The sequence below is a fragment of the Microtus pennsylvanicus genome, chromosome X (assembly GCF_037038515.1).
Source record: "Microtus pennsylvanicus isolate mMicPen1 chromosome X, mMicPen1.hap1, whole genome shotgun sequence".
NCBI classification, from domain to species: Eukaryota; Metazoa; Chordata; class Mammalia; order Rodentia; family Cricetidae; genus Microtus; species Microtus pennsylvanicus.
The window spans coordinates 34278695-34299031 of record NC_134601.1 but is presented as its reverse complement, the minus strand read 5'-3'; the positions used below and the strand labels follow the sequence as shown (position 1 = coordinate 34299031).

The 20337-nt window shown below is 42.1% G+C and overlaps 1 protein-coding gene across 1 annotated transcript in view; it reads left to right on the top strand.

Annotated features, from left to right (window-relative positions):
- Positions 1-20337, top strand: part of Col4a6 (collagen type IV alpha 6 chain) — a 311296-nt gene that overhangs the window by 234270 nt on the left and 56689 nt on the right. The window contains exons 4-6 of the mRNA XM_075958022.1: positions 5958-6092; positions 12649-12693; positions 19235-19351. Of these exons, the coding sequence (XP_075814137.1) occupies positions 5958-6092; positions 12649-12693; positions 19235-19351 (297 nt within the window). The remainder of the gene's footprint in view (positions 1-5957; positions 6093-12648; positions 12694-19234; positions 19352-20337) is intronic.

The following is a 20337-nucleotide window of genomic DNA, read 5'->3' as shown; positions in this document are numbered from 1 at the left end:
AATCATTCCACTCGGAGCTCAGAAGAGAGAGAGTGCTCAGGAACTATATATCACATATAAACGAAATCAGCCTTTAAAGGCTCTAAAAGGTTATCATGCTACTGTGTTTCTAAAAGTCTAGAGCTGATATTGCATGAACTCAGGTAATTCTCTTTTTCTCAATCCTGAACTGGGTAATTCTCAAGTCCTATGCAGCTCTCTTTTCTGTGGTCTGATGAGAAGTCATGTCTTGGTTGCACTCTCTTGCAGCTGTCTAGATTTCCCAAGAAGATACTGCCCATTCTGAGCTCCTGGATTGTCAGTATGTGTACTCATCCAGTCATTTTCTCCATCCATTCAGCTGAGCACTTGACTAGTCTGTGGGAAGTAAGACATGGCTCTCAAGGAGTTCGTTCTATCTTCAACGAAGGGTATTGGCATATAATCTATAGCATGTAACACATAACCAAGCCACATCGTGGGCTAGGAGTAATGATGGAAATCTCCCTGAAGAAATTGATGAATATCTTTGCTAGAACCTGCAGGCTACATAGGAACTAGCCAGGACAACGGAGACATATCGCATCCAATTGCAATGTGTCAGGATGCTCAGCGAGAGCAAAGCAAGACTGAGGATGCTAAGCTAATGTGAAAACATTACATACAGGCAATGGAGGAAGTCCTGATGCAAAACTACGGCAGTAGAGACAGACACATATGACTGGCTAATATTTTTGACGTTGGGTTGACAATCCTTGCTGATGATGGGTTGAATGTGAGAAAGGAAAGAATGTGGATGAACCCTGGCTTTCTAGATTTACTGAGTTGCATCCAATCATTCTGGAGAAAGGAACAAGTACAGGGAATGAGACTGTAGAGAAAACAATACGTCAATAATCTCTTGTTGCGGTTGAATGGGAAACTCACAGTGCAGAGACCAGCTAAAACATTAGTTGTAGCTTATGGCATATTCAGAGGAAAAACCCAGCTACAGGTTCTCACTTTGGACAGTGTTAAAATGTAGCACAAGAAAGCAGACACTGAGGACCCGAGTGTCTGGGAGAACTAGGACACAATCTATACGGAATGGAGAATTGGTCTCACGGATGCTGTCTGTCAGTGCCCATGCCCCCATTGTCCCCTGGCCTCCCCCCTCCCTGCCTAAAAAGGCTTCTCAATAACATCCATGCATCTTTCACTTAAACTTCAAGCCAAAGGTAAAAATTACTCAGTCCTAACTTCTCCATTCTATCATGAACGATACCTAAAGAGGAAAGGAAATTGATATTTTTCTTCTAGGTACCAGGTGAATTGTGCAATCATTGACTCATTGAAATGCTAACAATGACTCCACACAACAGTGAGTATGGTACACAAACCCTTGACACTCAGAATAGCTGAGTAACTTCCCTAAGAATACAGCTGCATTGCCTTTGAGGAGCGCCAACTCCAGGACCCGGTAGTGCTGCTCCACCTCACCACCTCCTAAAGTACAGCAGGATCCTCAGGAAGGCTGCCCTCTTCCTCTCCCGGCTTTGTAAATATCACTCGCGTCTCTGGCCTAATGTTTTGCTCTCCCTTAAAGGACAAGCCTCTCTTTGGGAAAAGCAAACATCAAAGCTGCCAATCATCCATGTCTCAGTGGGAAAGGGTTTCAGAATCTTAGGACCAAATTTTAATTTTATGAGGGAAGACCACTGGAATCTTGGGGGAGGGGAGAGATAAAAAGGCAGAAATCCACCAAATTATGCAGTGAGATTCTTCCGTCAATTTTGCCATCCCACTTAGTTTCGGGTATGTTCTTCTGAGATTCTTAGATGCTGGTTTTGCCTATTTCTACTACGGTATGGACACCTCCATTAACAGGCTCATTACTCTGGTTGTCTGATTCTAATCAATGGTAACCTAAAGCTGCACACCGACTCCAAACCACCATAATCAGGAGGAGATCACTAGCTTGAGCTGTGGACCTGTAGCTCCTGGCCTTAGACACAATTCCCAGCCCTTGAGAATTAGGTCCTGCTGTGCACATTAAAAATACTGAGCAGATGGAGGCAGGAGAGCTTGTTGGAACAACGTGGAGGAGTCCCTTCTGCCCTGGATGGGTCCATCTGCCAAAATAAATGACATGTATCAGGGCATGGCATTAGTCCAAGCCCATTGAAATTCTGCTAGCCATCCAAACAGCGACAGCGCTGCAGACTGGCTCTGTGATCAGGGTTAGGAAGACAGGAATGATGAGAGAGCATCTGGCTGCTGCAGCCTGCTGAAGGGGACGGTCCCAGAGGAGGATCTAGGGTGAGCAGGAGAAAGTCTCGAGGACCCCCTAGGAAATCTGCCCCTGTCTAGTGAGCAGAGAGCCTAGCACCGAAAGGAGATGGCCTGGTTTAAATCTCATGCTGTTCCTACTAGCTACGTGATCTTAAAAAAAAAATAAAATCCTTCTTCTCTTCTTCTCTCAGTCTCCCCCACCCCATATAAAATAAACCCTGGGCTAAATGGTCTCCAAGGACCTTTCCTTCTTGAACATCCTGTGACTTTTCTGACACTGGTTTGATTTCTCTTTCTGTGTGAAAGGCCCACCCACCCACTTGTTTATCTTCAATCTCTATGTTCTCACACTGCCCTCTGCTGGCCATTCGAAAAAGTGTCGTAGCTAACTGCAGGGGGGGGGGGTGGGGGGACAAATAAATCATACTGCAGGCTATCCGTGATTCAGTATGAAGCTTGAACAGCACACTGAAACTCTAAGCGTTGGAGATGAGGGTGGGGGGAAAACCCAAGTAATGTTAAGCACAAATCAAGAACCCCCCCGCCACCCCACCCCCTCCGCCAAAAAAGCCTCTCTCCTTTTCTCATGGCTGCCTTCATCTGTCCGCGGTGCTCTGTGCCACTGAGTGAAAGAATTTTAGTGGGTGGGAAGATTCCTTGTCTCGATGCACCACAAAGCCTTAGCACCGTGCTGGGAAGGCAATTCAAGATAAGCATCCATCAGAAGCCTCCAGACACCTACCCGGCAGGATCCTGTACTGAAGTCAGCCTGAGAGATTTCCTGCTGGGCTGCCAATGTAGCCAACCAACCTCAACAACCTGAGCCCAGCTGCAGAAACCTTGTTTCTCCAAGAGATTGCCTCTCAAAAAAAAAAAAAAAAAAAACAACCTTTGGGATTTGCTTGTTTGTTTGTTTGTTTTTAATCTTTAGAGGACTTGTAGGCAACATTCTGGCTAATTTAGCATGCTCTCTCAGACAAGAGAAAGGAAGCAGGCTGCTCAGCCAGCGTCTGCTGGACCAACTCAGAATTCTATTAAGTTCATCACCATTTCTCAAGCCTAAGTTTCCTAGTTTCCCTGGGCTGATGAGCACCTGTTTAGATATATAGGAGAGCAGAGGTGGATCGCACTCGTCCGTGTGCTCACACTGGCCACTGCTTGACCTCCCACAGCAGCACAAGGAGGGAATTGGGCCGCAAGACAACCCTGCTCTCTTAGTAGAGGTCCACTGATTGACCAGGTACACCTACCCTTGATGGAAGAACCTCTCTGGCAGGTCTGAGATTTGGGCCAAGCTTTCTGTGGTCTAACTGGATCTTCTCAGTAATAATACAGCCCCGTCAAGCCCCACCCTTCCCCGTCCTCCCCCCACCCCAGCAGCCCTCCCCTCCAACAGCTGCTGCTTCTCTGCCTCCCTTGTTCCAGCCTCAGGCAGAACGCCTCAGTCTCGGTGATGTTCATGCTGCTCCTTGAGGGGCTACAACACTGAACACTGCTTTCTGCCCAGCTGCCTCTCTGGAGCTGACCACACATGCCTGCACCTTTCCTGCTTAATTTGTCAGGCCCATTCCAGCTGGAGTTTGCTTGGCCTTCCCAAGTAGCCATGACTCCCACAGTCATGGGCCGGGTGTTGTGCTCCACAGACCTCCTCAGACAGCATTTCTGCTTGAAGCTCTTACTCTCTGGTCCACGTAGTACTATCAGGGAACTGTTCTGTTCATCTTGAAACCTAGGTCCAGTTCCCCACTCCTTCACTCATCCTTAACAAATGCTAGCATAATGTCTTTAAAGCATTGCGGGCTTTTCCCTCTTTAGTAGTACTCCTGCTCACGCATGTACGCGCACGTGTGCAAGCTTCAATGACAAACACGAGAATGATTTTAAACAAAATCCCAATGGCACATAAGAGCTTAAAAAGTGAATAATTATGGGGCAGTGTTGGTGCACACCTTTAATTCCAGCACTTGGGAGGCAGAGGCAGGTGGATCTCTATGAGTTTAAGACCAGCCTAATCTACAGAGTGAGTTCCAGAACAGGCTCCAAAGCTACACAGAGAAACCCTATCTCGAACAAAACAAACAAACTGAAAAAGTGAATGCTCAATATCTACCCATTACTCCCAGAGGTTTGTCAAACAGTTCCTGGCCTGCACATGAGCATGGGAGAGTTTGAGTAGCAGATAGTGTTCCAGAGAGTTGCATCTCATTGGGTAGAACAACTTTCACTCCTTGGCAAGAGTTCTAGGTCTTCACAGGTCTGATTGACACAGCAAATTATACCCCACAGGACCAGCACAGCTGGTGGGCGCTTGCTTAACTAGGACATAACTCTAGACACAATTGTTCTGTGTTCAACCTTTTAAAATGCAAAGCTTGAAGGTGATGAGAAAGGGCATGGTTAATGGGCTTTTTCAGAGTTTTCGCAGATTTTTAGGAAATTATGGACAGTCACGAAAGGGGTGGGGAGGAAGGACTGGAAGCATTTATGAAAATAGGCTTTCTACCAGATACAAAATTCTCAGATAGGTAATGCACATTGCTAATGGTTTTTACTTTTCAGCCAAAATAAAATAAGTCCCTACTGGGATTTGTTCTAAATGATAGTCCAGGCTGTCTTGTTTTGCACCTACTGGGGTTAATTCTCAGTCTCAGTCTGCTTTAAAATGTCAGCCTGAACTCTCAGGCTTAATTGTTACAGACATTTTATAACCAAGGCATTCAAAATCTTCAGGCTGCTCGCTCCTGCTACCGTAATTGATACTTAACAGATATGTTCAGGCTCCCTATGCCTTTATACATTGGGTGATTGCAAATACGGGGAGGGGGCTGAAAGGGTGTAGGAAGAAAGAATGAGCAATGAGTTTGTGTGTGTGTGTGTGTGTGTGTGTGTGTGTGTGTGGTCCCTGTGAGTATCTGAGTACCCGTTGTGTGTGTGTGTGTGTGTGTGTGTGTGTGTGTGTGGTCCCTGTGAGTATCTGAGTACCCGTTGTGTGTGTGTGTGTGTGTGTGTGTGTGTGTGTGTGGTCCCTGTGAGTATCTGAGTACCCGTTGTGTGTGTGTGTGTGTGTGTGTGTGTGTGTGTGTGTGTGTGTGTGGTCCCTGTGAGTATCTGAGTACCCGTTGTGTGTGTGTGTGTGTGTGTGTGTGTGTGGTCCCTGTGAGTATCTGAGTACCCGTTGCTAGGTACAATGAAGGGATCCTGAGATGAGCTGAATTTTGAGCATTGTCCGTTTCTGGAATTACCTTCCTTTGGCCCCCCTGGGGCAGCATCCGTTAGACACGGCCATTTCTGAACTTCACTGCAGGCATGTAGTTGGCCATTTGGATGAAACTTAGAAAATGCCATGATGCTCTCCAGTGTTCTGTTCTTTCGCTATTTTGACATTCTGATGGATGGTCTGGCATTAACTGGGAAGAGGACAATATTATCCAGCCTGAATAACTAATCTCCTAAGAAGTACAAAGTTGAAGAATCTGGGTGCACATGAATCTCATTAAATGTGCTTATAAAATGTGTTCTATCCAAATAAGCTTAGCAGCCCCGAAAATAGCCTTTTCTGATCCATGTCTGGAACATTGGCATGCCTCACAGGTCTCTAAGCCAAAAGGGTTTAGTGAAGTGGTGCCTTACTTTGTGCCTGAGAAAATTGAAAATGTTGATGCTAAATCTTCTTTTGACTAATTTTCAGTCATTCTGTCCATCTTTAGGGACGCCCTGGACCAATTGGAACTCAAGGTCCAGCAGGTCCTCAAGGATTTGCTGGTCCTACTGGTTTATCAGGGTTGAAAGGAGAAAGAGGCTCGCCGGGCCCTCTGGGACCATATGGATCAAAAGGAGATAAGGTAAAATGCATTTTTGATGCAAGATCTGTAAGTACAAAAGTCAAATGTTCTGTCTCAGTTCTCAGGAGAATATTGTTGTCCCTAAATATCCTGGTGTCAGGGCATATGCTTTAAGGCAAGCTGAGCCAAAGTACAGTGTGTACTTGTGTGAAATGTGTCTGTGAAACATAGCACCGTATGTAATGACTATATTGTAATAAAATAAAACTATGAAGAAAAAGAAAAGGAAAGGAAGGAGATGAAGAAGAAAGAAAGGAGAGAAGGAAGGAGAGAGGGAAGGAAGAAAGGAAGGGAGGGAGGGAGGGAGGAAGGGAGGAAGGGAGAAAGGAAAAAAGAAAGAATGAAAGTTGACCTGAGTATAGTGGAGGACATCTGTGATCCCAGCACTCAAGAGGCAGAAGCAGGCCCAGGCCAGAGACCTCTGTGAAAGCAGGCCTGAGACAGGGTTGCGAGCAGGCCTGAGACAGTGACCACCACCAGAGCAGGCCAGAACAAACAACCTCTGCGGGACCATGCCACCAGGCCCAAGCCAGCAACCTCCACCAGAGTGACCCCCGAGGGAACAGGCCTGAGCCAGTGACCTCGGCTGGACCAGGCCCCGGGCCTGGAACATCCACAGGACCAGACCCAAGCCAGCAAACTCCATAGGACCAGGCTCAGGCCAGCAACCTCCGCCAGAGTAGGCCCAAGCCAGGGATATCCAAGGGAGTAGGCCTGAGCCAGTGACTTCCACAGGATCAGCTCCAAGCAAGCAACTTCCATGGAAGCAGGCTAGAATGACTTATGAGATTGCAGAGTGACCTCCAGAAGTGCTGAGTGATTGCAGAGCAACCTACATTAGCGCTCAGCAAGCTCTGGAAATGCCAAGTGACCTCCAGGGTAACTGGAACCATGGTCCTGAATCCAGCATGAGGAGCAACGTTCTGAGCCTTGGATCCACTGGCGCCTGGAAGATTGAATACCAGAGACGCGGCCCCAACTAGACCAATCAGAGGAAAAGATGGGTAGACAAGATGAGAACACATTCAACACGACAAAGAGCAACACAACACCAACAAAAACTAGGAGCTCTCAAACAGCAAGCATTGGCCACCCCAATACAGATGAAGCAGAAGAAAATTACCTAAAAAATAATTTTAGGAGAATATTCGAGGCCCTTAAAGAGGAAATGAAAAGTTCTCTCAAAGAAATGGAGGGAAAAACAAACAAAAAAAGGAAGAAATCAACAAATCCCTTAAAGAAAACAAAAAAAAAGCAATAAAATAGGGGGAAAAAACAATTCAAGACTTGAAAACCAAAATAGAGACAATAAAGAAAACACAAACCAAGGGAATTCTGGAAATGGAAAATATGGGAAAACAATAAGGAACCACAAATGCAAGCATAAACACAGAATACAAAAGATGGAAGAGAGGATCTCAAGCATTGAAAACACAATAGAAGAAATAGACTTATTGGTCAAAAAAATGTTAACACTACCAAAAGCTTAACAAAAATATCCAGGAAATATAGGAAACCGTGGAAAGACCAAACCTAAGAAAAATAGGTATAGAAAAAAGAGAACTTCAAGTCAAAAGCACAGAAAATGTATTCACCAAAGTCATAGAAGAAAACTTTCCCAACCTAAAGAAAGATATGCACATGAAGATACAAGAAGCTTACAGAACACCGAATAGACCGGACCAAAAAAAAAAGCCCCCTTGTCACATAATAATCAAAAGAGTAAACATACAGAATAAAGAAAGAATATTAAAAGCTGAAAATGAAAAAGGCCAAGTAACAAATAAAGGTAGACCTATCAGAATTACACCTGACTTCTCAATGGAAACAATGAAAGCCAGAAGGTCCTGGTCAAGCATTATGCAGACATTAAGAAACCATAGATGCCCAGGCTACTATACCCAGGAAAACTTCCAATCACCATAGATGGACAAAACAATATAGTACATGATAGAACCAGATTTAACCAATACCTAGCCACAAATCCAGTTCTACACAAAGTACTAGAAGGAAAACTCCAACCCAAGGAAGTTGGCTACAGACAATAGATGATCTCACAGCAGCAAATTCCAAAGAAGGGAAAAATACACACAATAACATAATCAACAACGAAAACCAAAATAACAGGAACTACAATCACTGGTCATTAATATCCCTTAATATAAACGGATTTAACTCACCTATAAAAAGACACAGGATAACAGATTGAATATGAAAACAGAATCCATCCTTCTTCTGCATACAAGAAATACATCTCAACCTCAAAGACAGACATTGTCTCAGAGTAAGCAGTTGGGAAAAAAAATTCCAATCAAATGGACCTAAGAAACAAGCTGGTGTAGCTATCCTAATATCTAACAAAACAGACTTCAAACTAAAATCAATTAAAAGAAGGACATATCATATTTGTCACAGAAATAAATCCATCAAGAGGAAACCTCAATACTGAACATCTATGCCCCAAATACAAGGGCATCTTCATATGTAAAAGAAACACTACTAAAACTTAAGTCACACATAAAAACCCACACACTAATAGTGGGAGACTTTAACACCCTATTCTCACCACTAGACAGGTCTTCCAGATAGAAACTGAACATAGAAATAAAGGAACTAAGAGATGTTATGACTCAAACGGACTTAATAGACATATATAGAACATTGCATCCAACATGAAAGAATACACATTTTTCTCAGCACCTCATGGAACCTTCTCAAAAAAGCCCAGTTCCAGATGGTTTTAGTGCAGAATTCTACAAGATTTTCAAAGAAGAACTAATACCAATACACCTCAAATTGTTCCACACAATAAAAACAGGAGGAACATTGCCAAACTCTTTTTACAAGGCTACAATTACCCTGATACCCAAACCACACAAAGACATTATTACTAAGAAAGAGAATTACAGACCAATCTCCCTCATGAACAGTGATACAAAAATGCTAACTAAAATACTGGCAAACCGAATCCAAAAACACATCAGAAAAATCATTCACCATGACCAAATAGACTCCATCCCAGAGACACAGGGATGGCTGAACATATGAAAATCTGTCAATGTAATTCACCATATAAACAAACTGAAAATAAAAACACATAATTATCTCATTAGATGCTGAGAAATCCTTCAACAAAATACAACATCCCTTAATGCTAAAGGTCTTAGAGAGAGCCAGGATATAAAAAAACATACCTAAACATAATAAAGGCAAACTACAGCAAGACAACAACCAACATCAAACTAAATGAAGAGAAACTCAAAACGATCCCACTGAAATCAGGAAAAGGAAAAGGTTGTTCACTCTCTCTGTATCTATTCAATAAGACAACAAAAAGAGATCAAGGGAATACAAATAGGAAAAGAGGAAGTCAAGCTCTCACTATTTGCTGATGATATGATAGTTTACATAAGTGACCCCAAAAATTCTAACAAAGATCTTCTACAACTCATAAACACCTTCAGTAATGTAGCAGGATATGAGATTAAATAAAAAAAAATCATTAGCTCTCCGTTATACAGTTCATAAATGGGCTGAGAAAGAAATTAGAGAAACATCACCCTTCACAATAGCCACAAATAACATAAAGTATCTTGGAATAACTTTATCCAAACAAGTGGAAGAACTATATGACAAAAACTTTAAATCTTTGAAGAAAGAAATTGAAGAAGACACCAGAAAATGGAAAGATCTCCCTTAGTAAAAAATGGCAATCTTACCAAAAGCAATCTACAGATTCAATGCAACGCCCAGCAAAATCCCAGCAAAATTCTTCACAGACCTCAAAAGAACAATATTCAACTTCATATGGAAAAGCAAAAAATCCAGGATAGCCAAAACAATCCTGTACAATAAAGGAACTTCTGAAGGCATCACAATCCCTGACTTCAAACTCTACTACAGAGCTACAGTACTGAAAACAGCCTAGTATTGGCATAAGAACAGACAGGAGGACCAATGGAATCCAATCAAAGACCTGGATACCAATCACCTACAAACACCTGATTTTTGACAAAGAAGTGTATATAGAGAGAGGGAGAGAGGGAGACAGAGACAGAGAGAGAGACAGAGAGACAGAGAGAGAGAGAGAAAGCATATTCAACAAATGATGCTGGCATATCTGGATATCAACATGTAGAAGAATGAAAATAAATCTATATTTATCACCATGCACAAAACTCAAGCCCAAATGGATCAAAGACCTCAACATAAAACCAACCACAGTGAACATCATAGAAGAGAAAGTGGGAAGTACACTTGAACGCATTGACTCAGGAGATGACTTCATGAATATAACCCCAGTAGCACAGACATTGAGAGAAACGATAAATAAATGGGACCTCCTGAAACTGAGAAGCTTCTGTAAAGCAAAGGACACGGTCAACAAGACAAAATGACAACCTACAGAATGGGAAAACATCTTTACCAACCCCACATCGGACAGAGAGATGATCTCCAAAATATACAAAGAACTCAAGAAATTGGTGTTGAGTTCAAGGAACAAATAATCCAGTTTTTTTTTAATAAAATGGGGTATAGACCTAAACAGAGAACTCTCAAAAGATGAACCTAAAATGGTTGAAAGACACTTAAGGAAATGCTCAACATTCTTAGCCATCAGAGAAATACAAATCAAAACAACTCTGAGATTCCATCTTACACCTGTAAGAATGGCCAAGATCAAAAACACTGATGACAATTTATGCTGGAGAGGTTGTGGGGTAAACTCCTGCATTGATGGTGGGAGTGCAAACTGGAACAGCCACTTTGGAACTCAGTGTGGCGATTTCTCAAAAAAATTAAGAAACAAACAACCTCAAGACCCAGCAATACCACTTTTGGATATATATCCAAAGGATGCTCAATCATGCCACAATGTCATGTGCTCAACTATGTTCATAGCAGCATTGTTTGTCATAGCCAGAACCTGGAAACACCCTAAATGTCCCTCGACTGAAAAATGGATAAGGAAAACGTGGTACATTTACACAATGGAGAAAAAAATTTACACAGCAGAAAAAAATAATGACATCTTGAAATTTTCGGGCAAATGGATTGATCTAGAAAACATCATATTAAGTGGGGTAACCCAGACACAGAAAGACAGTTATCACATGTACTCACTCATCAGTAATTTTTAAACATAATGTAAAGACAACAAGCCTACAAACCACAATCCCAGAGAACTTAGACAACAATGAGGACACTAAGAGAGACATACATGGATATAATCTACATGGGTAGTAGAAAAAGACAAGATCTCCTGAGTAAATTGGGAGCATGGGGACCTTGGGAGAGGGTTTAAGGGGAGGGGAGAAACAGGGAGAGAGGCAGAGAAAAATGTAGAGCTCAATAAAAAAACAGTAAAAAAAAAAAGAAAAAAATCTGTCTTAAAAGAAGAGGCAGAAGCAGGAGGATTGCCACAAGATCAGAGGAACAGCCTTACTTACAAAAACAGCCAAGCCAAAAAAAAAAAAAGTCAGTCTCAAAGAAAAAGAAAGAAAGAGAAATATAATGGAGTGAGCAATAGTGGTGGAGAAAACCATTTCTGGAGACTCTCTGTATCAAGTCAACATATTTGTTGCTTGCAAAGTTGGTACACTCATCAAGTTATGTGGGCTTGAGCTGGGCTCAGGTAGAGAGAGTGATCAGCTGCTCAGTAGAGATCAAACATCAACAGATGAGACTAGCAAGAAGAACTCAGAAGACTTAAAAGCATTCTTGGCCACAAATATAAGGGAATACATTACAAATAAACACACATGGTAATGACATGGTGACTGGCTTATTGAATTTAGAGACTCCATTTAGACCCTCTGTATTTTCATCACCTTCTATTAATTTCTTATTGTGGAAAAGGGATTGCCAAAGTAACTTTAAGAGTAGCTGAAGCTCTAACATTCATCTGGACACAAGAGGCTGATGGCAGTTTTCTACTCATGGATGGCATGGATGGAAACCCACGAATCACTTATATTCACATCTTAGGGAAGGGATTATTTGCACAGCATGTAATGCCACACACTTGTACTTAACAGAGTGAACCAAGAGGCTGCAGATGATAGGCTTTATCCTCAAGATGGTGTGGTGCCCTGGTTCCTGAATGAACGTGTGATTGGCTTGTTTGCTTAAGTCAGTGGCCTGGCCTGCACTGAAACTGCCATCCATGGATAAGCAAGAATTACACGTGTCCTCTGATAAGAAGGGTTGTCTAACCTAGGACGCTTATCTGAAGGTGCAGAAGGAGAAGAAATTGTTTTGTTAGATTAGTCAAAACCCTTCTGTTTATAACCCAGATGTAACGGTTACTTGTAATATTGAGCATTAGTTTTTAGTTTCTACTATCCTGCTTAACACAAGAACTGGTCTGAGAACATAAGCGTGATCAAGACCTTAGATCAATCCCTTCAACCTGGGGTCTATGGCAACATAGCATGAGGAAGGAGATGTAAAACATCAACAACTTAACTCATCGAATCTCATCAACAAACATATTGAACCCAACAGACATTGATTGAATTGTCTCACACATTTCTCTTCCTTCTCCTTTCTTCAGGGTCCCATGGGAATTCCTGGCTTTGTTGGCATCAATGGGATTCCGGTGAGTTTGTGCACTAAAGCAACTTCTTTAAAAAATGTATTTATTTTACATCTCAGTTGCTGTTTCCCTTCCCTCCTCTCACCCTCCTCTGTTTTCATCTCCCCCCACTCCAATCTGCTCCTCCTCCATTTCTGTTTAGGAAAGGGCAGGTTTCCCATGAGTATCAACAAAACATGGTATATTAAGTTGTAGTAAGACTAAGCACCTCCCCATGTGTTAATCTTGGGCAAGGCAACCCAGTATGAGGAGTAGGGTACCAAAAGCCAGCAAAGAGTCAGAGACAGCCCCTGCTTCTACTGTTAGGAGCATCACAAGAGGACCAAGCTACACAACTGTAGCATATGTGCAGAGTGCTTAGGTCAGTACCATGCAGGCTCCCTGATTGTGGGTTCGGTCTCTGTGAGCCCCTGTGAGCCCAGGTTAGTTTATTCTATGAGTTTTCTTGTGGTATCCTTGACCCCTCTGACTCCTTCAACCCTTCCTCCCCTCTTCTGCAGGATTCCCAGAATTTGGCCTAACGTTAGCCTGTGGGTCTCTGTTTCTATCAGTTTCTGGATGAAGCCTCTCTGGTGACTATTAAGCTAGGCACTAATCTATGTGTATAGCAGAATAACATTAGACATCATTAAATCTACATCTTTTTCCTCCACTCGTATTTGGTTCTATCTTAGGTCTCTGGGTCATGCAGCCTGTGAGTCCTGGTGCTCCAGGCAGTGTCAGACATGTGTAGAAGGAGCTGCAGGCTGTTTCCCACCACCCAGCTCCTGAACGGGTAGCTTTACCCAAAATAACAACACGGAAACTGTATTCTTTTAAACACTGCTTGGCCCATTAGCTCTAACCTCTTACTGGATAATTCTCACATCTTGATTAACCCATTTCTAATAATCTGTGTAGCACCACGAAGTGGTGGCTTACCAGGAAGGATCTTAACCTACATCTTTCTTGGAGAGGAGAGCTATAGTGTCTGTCTAACTTCCCTTCTTCCCAGCATTCTGTTTGGTCTACTCCGCCTATCTAAATTCTGCCCTATCAGGCCAAGCAGTTTTCTTTATTAATTAACCAATGAAAGCAACAGATAGAAAGAAGACCCAGCTACATCAGACATGGGCTTAATCTCCTTGCACAGCTTTTAGGCTAGACTGGTCCTTGGTTGACCACTCTCTCAATCCCTAGGCCATCCTTACCTCAGCACATTCCTTAGGCAGGACAGACTGTAGGTCAAAGGTTATGTGGCTGGGTTGGTTTTCTAATCCCATCACTGGAAGTCTTGCCTGGTTACAGATGACCAGTTGAGGCTACCTATCCACAGCTATTGCTAGGAGTCTTAGCTGGAGTCATCCTTGGAGACTCCTGGGAGTTTTCCTTGTGCCAGGTTTCTATCTAACCCTAAAATGCCCCCTTCCAGTAGTCTATTTCAGTACTTCTCCCCTCCTCCCCCAAACCTGATCACTCATGTTCCCACCCGCACCCAGCCATAGTCCACTGGTACAATCTCCTGAAGCAACAACATTAATATCACCTTCTAGGTTCTGCCTCCTGGCTCAAGTACTTTTTCCTTAGACACATCGTGTCCTGTGTGAGCATGCTCAGAGCCATGCACTGTGGTAAGTGTGGTGAGATGTGAAAGGCAGGAGTCCCACACATTTAGCCTTCAACTCAATAGTTCTGGCAGATTTTAATCAGATGATTTAATAAGAGTAGTGGCAAATCATCCATACGAATATCACTATGCCCTAACCTAAGTAAGAAAATAAATACGAGGAGGGCGCTGAAGGGAGCTCCATCTAGATGTAGAGGGGTTGCCTCTGAGTTTGCAAAGGCATTTAAGAACATACGTGTACTCATTACAGGAAAGCAATAAGGTGCACAAAATTTGATAGAAAATTCCTTAGTGATAACTTGATCATTTTATTTCAGTAGTTGGTTCTCATCAGGCTCATCTGCTTTCAAGGAGAATGTCCCTTTAGGTTTTTTTGTTGTTGTTATTGTTTGTTTGTTTGTTTACTTTTACAGACATAAGTGGTGGATTTGAAGCTTGTAAACAGTCCCTTTCCCATCCCACCCAGTTCAACCTCTTATATTTCCCATTTGTATCCTGTATTCCCACTTAATGCACTGATTCTGATTCCATGGTGCCAGTCCACCAGCCTCCAAAATATAACACTTGGCCCTTACTGGCTATCACTTTCTGGTTTTGTCCATATCACCTTTTCTTCTACATTTAAAACATAACCTTGGCCATGTTTGTCTGAAAGGCTTTTCAGTCTTGTGAAAGAGACCAGAAAGGGTGTGGACACTTGGACTACACAATAAAGAAGAGGAAAGCTTGCCCTTATCCTTCTAACAACCCCTGAGAGGTTCTTTGAACCATATCAAAACACTATTGGGGAAATACTAGACTACCCATTGTCTTATGTTATGCTATACAACCTTCTGATATCACCAAAGATGTTTCAGATCTCTTTGATCCAATCTCTAGGGGATCTGTCTTGAGGATCTGCTATGTGCTCTTACCCTCCACTGAGGATATACAGGAAGGATATGGTTTTGCCTTCATAGTTAATAGAATCTTGTGCTGCCTAGACTATCTCTAAATGTATGCGGGAACTGGTCCCCAAGTCCAGCTGGCCACTGATGCCTCCACCTTATAATCAGTGCAGGTATTGATCACTCCTTTTTGTGGTTCCATTGCTTAGGAGAAAGAGTTATAGCTCCCCAGAATCCTCCAAAAGAGCTGGCTGCTCCCAAAAGACACACCCACTTCTTTACCTTTTCCTTAACTAAGGGTTGGCTGTGTTTCCTCTAGACTTTTGATTTTCCTAGTTTCTGACTTCCCCTCTCCCAACTGTCTAAGAAGTAGCTTTTTGTTCAGTACTTACCTCTTCCTTCCCTCTAGAAGATCTCAAGAGTCCTTGACGTGTGATTCACTACTCTAGTTCCACGATGAATACAGACCCCTGGTGTTGATTGTTTTGTGTGATAGTTTCATCTAACTCCTTAAAAGTACAAGTAATGTCTTCTGTTCCACCCTGAGGCCCAAGAGCCCCAGTAAGCCTAACAAAATGGAAGAACTAACTCCTACTTCTAGAATCAGTAAAAGCTGGAGTTCTCAGACTGCTGGAGCTACCTCAGACAGAAAAACACAGAGCCTACAGGCTTTGTGTCACTAATCAATCTGTTCATCTTTTAGCAACATGTATCAAACCATTCAACAGAAGCCAACAGCTTCTCTGACACCTCTTACTAACCTGGATCACTGCACAGATCTAGTCCTCCCTTGACAATAGTTGACCATTAACATGTCACTGGGCCTCCAAATTCCATGTTTTGCTATTATGTAGACAATTTCAACATGATAACCCGATTCATTGAACCAAAGGGCCCAACAGCCAGTGGAGAGCAAACAGAGCTTTCCTGCCTGCTAGGATATTCAACAGCAGCACAAAATGCACGGGAATGGTACAACTCAGGGCTTTGAGCTATCCCTGCTGTGAGTAAGGGCTGTTGGCACTGCCACAGATGCATATTTATAAAATATATGTAAAACATTTATTAAAATGAGTTGAGAGCAGAAGTCTTCAAGATGTACTTTGAAATGAGGTTTAGCTTTTCCCAGGGTGTCAATTGCTAACTTTTCCCTGTTAAAGAAGCACACTAGATGTCTATCCTGAAAGTGAACACATAACCGTCATCACACAGGAATTTCTCCCTTTGGACTTGGGTCTAGGGAGCACAACTTTTCTGGATCTGGAGCACAGCAGATCCTTTCCCTTGTGGATATATAAAGCCATGAGGTTCCCTCAAAGAGCTATACCCTTAGAATCTGGCACACATCAGCAAAATCATCATAGCCAAGGAGGGCACAGTGCCAGAAATTCTGTGGTCCTGATAATTAAGAAGATGTAGAACTCTGCCCTATAGCTTATCTTATACCATTTACCCCTTTGTTACTTAGTAAACCTAATATCAATTGATGTTAAGCATAGCACAATGTTGTTTTTAATGTTGACAACCCTCTACAAGTTACGTATTGTTTGTTACCAGTTTCCCAATGGAGAAATAGAGTGCTCCAGCTGGGAAGTAGTAAGGCTGGATTAGACTATAAGTCTGACTGCTCAAAACTTTCACTGCACATTGTATCAGCAGAGGGAAAAAGAGGCAATAAGTCTGAGGTGGTGGTGGTCAGAGGTTAATTCCAGAGAATTTCACTAAGGAAGAGAAGGAGTAAGCAAGTTTCCCAACCAGTGAGAGGTGTTAGGAGTTTAGATGAGAAAACCAGAGAGCCATAACATGTGGATACCAAAAGATAAGAGTCTAGATAAAAGTTTTAGCAGCCCAGGAGTAAGATACTGAGTTTGATACTGAGCTAGACTATTGCTTTAACTTATTCCTGCTACATAGGTGAAAGATAACCCTTAGGAAATTGGGTACCCCACCCAGAGAGCTCGACTAAATAGAGTTGAATAGAGTATATTTAGAGGATATGGCAGGATTAAGGGAAGCAACAGTGGATTATAGAACAACTGACTCCAAGCCATTAATACTGAAACATTACAGAGCTATTATAGAGCTGTTGTTCAACAGGTACTAAGACTGTAGGGAAATCTGGCTATTTAAAAAACAACAACAACTCTAACTTTCTGTATGGAAGTTCTACATGGGAACTGAAGCTGGGTCTTGGTTAACAGAACGAAATAAGTTCACACAGCATATCCTCTACAGAAAGCTGCTCAGCCACAATTTAGCAGGTCTTATAAAAGCCTCTCTTATAGTCTGTTTGTCACAATCACAGGTCAGATCATTGCTTCAGCTAAGGCTCTGTCTCTTCTCCTCTTCCTCATATGAACCCCCGGGGCAGTGGTTTAGCTGGGGAGTTAGGATTTTCATATAGCCCATTTGATTTCAGTAAGTTTCAGAGTTGGAGTACATAATGTCCTAATCTAGTAAAAAACCAGTAGCGTTTGGTATTTGGGGCATGGTGCAAGCAGATGAGCTTAATAGATGATCTGGACAGGTCAATGAAAGGTAGGTTCCTACTTCTCCTTGAACATACTTTGGACAGGAAAATGTGTATTTAATAATTTGAGGGAAATGTGTCATGTGTTCCACCTGAACCTTTCAAATTACCAGTAGTCCCTCATTATCCATGAAAATAACTCATGAATTCTAAATTGCACATTGTTCTGAATGGTATAATGAACTCGAATGCCAGCCCACTCCATCCTACCTGTGATGGAAATCATCCCCTTGTCTAGCATATCCATGAATATTTATGCTATATTCTCTAGCAGCCTATTAGTCATTAAGTAGCTATCTTTATCAGATCAATGTTTACAGCAGTACCACAGTATTATGCTCATATGCTCTATATTTTACTTAATGGTGACCCTAAAGCAGATTAGTGATGCTGGCAATTCGGGTGTGACAAACAGAAGAAGAATACTTATTTTTAGTGAAGACGTAAAAGCTAGCTTAAAGAGCAAAGAAAAGACTCGTGTACTAAAGTTACTACGATATAACACAAGGCAAAATCTACCCATCAAGTTGTGAAGCAGAAAAAGGACATTTGTGCTAGTTTTAAGGTCTAACCTCAACCTGCAAAAGTTAGGTCAACAAAAGCACAGGTCTGGGGCTCTTCACCAGGAATGACACTAACCATCCCAGCTGACAGTAAGGAGTTGAGGATTAGACTCAAGTCTGCTGAATGTTTCCCCTGCAAAGTTGAAACCATCATTTTAGTAGTCTGTTGAACCTCTATAAGTCTAATAAGAATATAAAATGAGTTGGAATTCTGTGGCACATTTTCTCTACAAGAATATGGTTACTAACCCTTTCTCTGGTATAGTAGCCTGCCTTATTTGTTTGGGATGTCGTCTAAGATGCCCAATGGTTGCCTGAAAACACATGAAAAGGCATGGGATTATAAAGTTTGCTGCTATCTATGTTTTCGGGCAGCTACTGGGGACTGTACTTTTGTTGATGGGGGGATAGGCTATGCCACACAGGTTTCCTAGCTGTGTGTAGACTTTTGTCTCCTAGCTATATGTAGACTTTTGGAGGCTTAGGCTGGAAAGAAAACCAGGAAAAGAAAAGGCACCTTTGTCTTAATTCTCCCTTGTTCTTCTTCCCCAGAAAGTTATCCCAGGATCTGTGTGGTCTGAGGAATCTGAAACCTTGGGATAGTTCTCTATTGATAGCAGTTTAGCTGCCAGACAGCTAAATCCCATTTTAATACTTCTCTATACTCAATGAAGGTGAAGTTACGGTGCCTTAACTTCATATCTGTCCACACTTGAGCCCTTTAGTTGCAGCTTGGATCTTATTAAAGCACAAGTTGTCTTTTTGAGTGGGATAACTTGAGCTGCGATTGGCAACATACATCTGTGTATAAAGGGAAAGTTTGAGAACATACGTGATGAAGCTAAGGAAACTAAGGAGCCAGAATTTAGCGGTGCACTTGGTTGTTCTCATTGTGGAACCTGTTGAATTAGCTGACAGTCCTGTCCCTGACTTGATCCCTTCTTTTCTTTTGGAACAGGGTCACCCTGGACAACCAGGTCCCAGAGGTCCACCTGGACTAGATGGCTGTAATGGAACTCAAGGAACTGTTGGATTTCCAGGCCCTGATGGCTACCCTGGGATTTTAGGACCACCGGTATGTTACCAGATCCTTGTACCTTAATGCAAATCACTTCCAAAAGTCTTCCTTTTTGTTTCCTTGGAAACTTCATTAAGTCTCTACAGACAGTCACTGTGCCACCTTGTCCAATGCAAGAGTTTCCACTGGTGGCACCACAACAGCAAAATTCTAAATGAATGCCAGTTGCGGGATGCCCATGTTACATGGCTTTAGGATACTTTTTAATGATACTTTTGGAATTGTCAAGATTATTAAAAAACAAACAAATAATAGCTATAGTACCTTTCAAATTAAAGCATGTACTTGGGCTATTTGGCATGTTCCAATATTAGGCAGCACGGAAATATGCCTGGAAGCCCTTGTGCTCATGAGCATATTAACAAGAACCTAGAGGCATGGCAAGCTTGGTTTATACCAGTAAATCTTAACCAGGCTGATTTTGCTTCTTGGGAAGTATTTGAATTTGTATTGATAACTTTAGATGTCACAACTAGAGCACAGGATAGCACACACACTGTAACATCAAGAGATCAATTTGTTCAGTGTCAGTGAGCTGATGTTAAGAAACGCTGTATTTCATTTGTTTTCCACCCCACATCATTATTCTGGGTTCTAAGCTTAATATTCTATTTTTTTGGTCTCATGTCTCCAGTTTTGTTTAATTCATTCAAATAGAGCTATGATATTCAGATATCATGCCCTTTATAGATATCGTGCAAATGGTAGATAACATGCCTTTACAAGAAGTAATTTAGGAGTGGATGGAAAAAGAAAAAGAACACATTTAAAACTCACTATTAACCTAAATTGGAAAACCTAAATCTATAAAGGTTGTGATATGAGACTTTCTCTAAGCTAGAAATCATGTCACCAATTAGACAGATCTCCTAGTTACAGGTATTGCCTTCAGTGGCCAAGTTGTGAGGTATGAGAATATTTGTGAAAATACAACACAGAAAACTGGCAAAGTACAAGCTCCAAACTGGCATAAAGTATCCCTA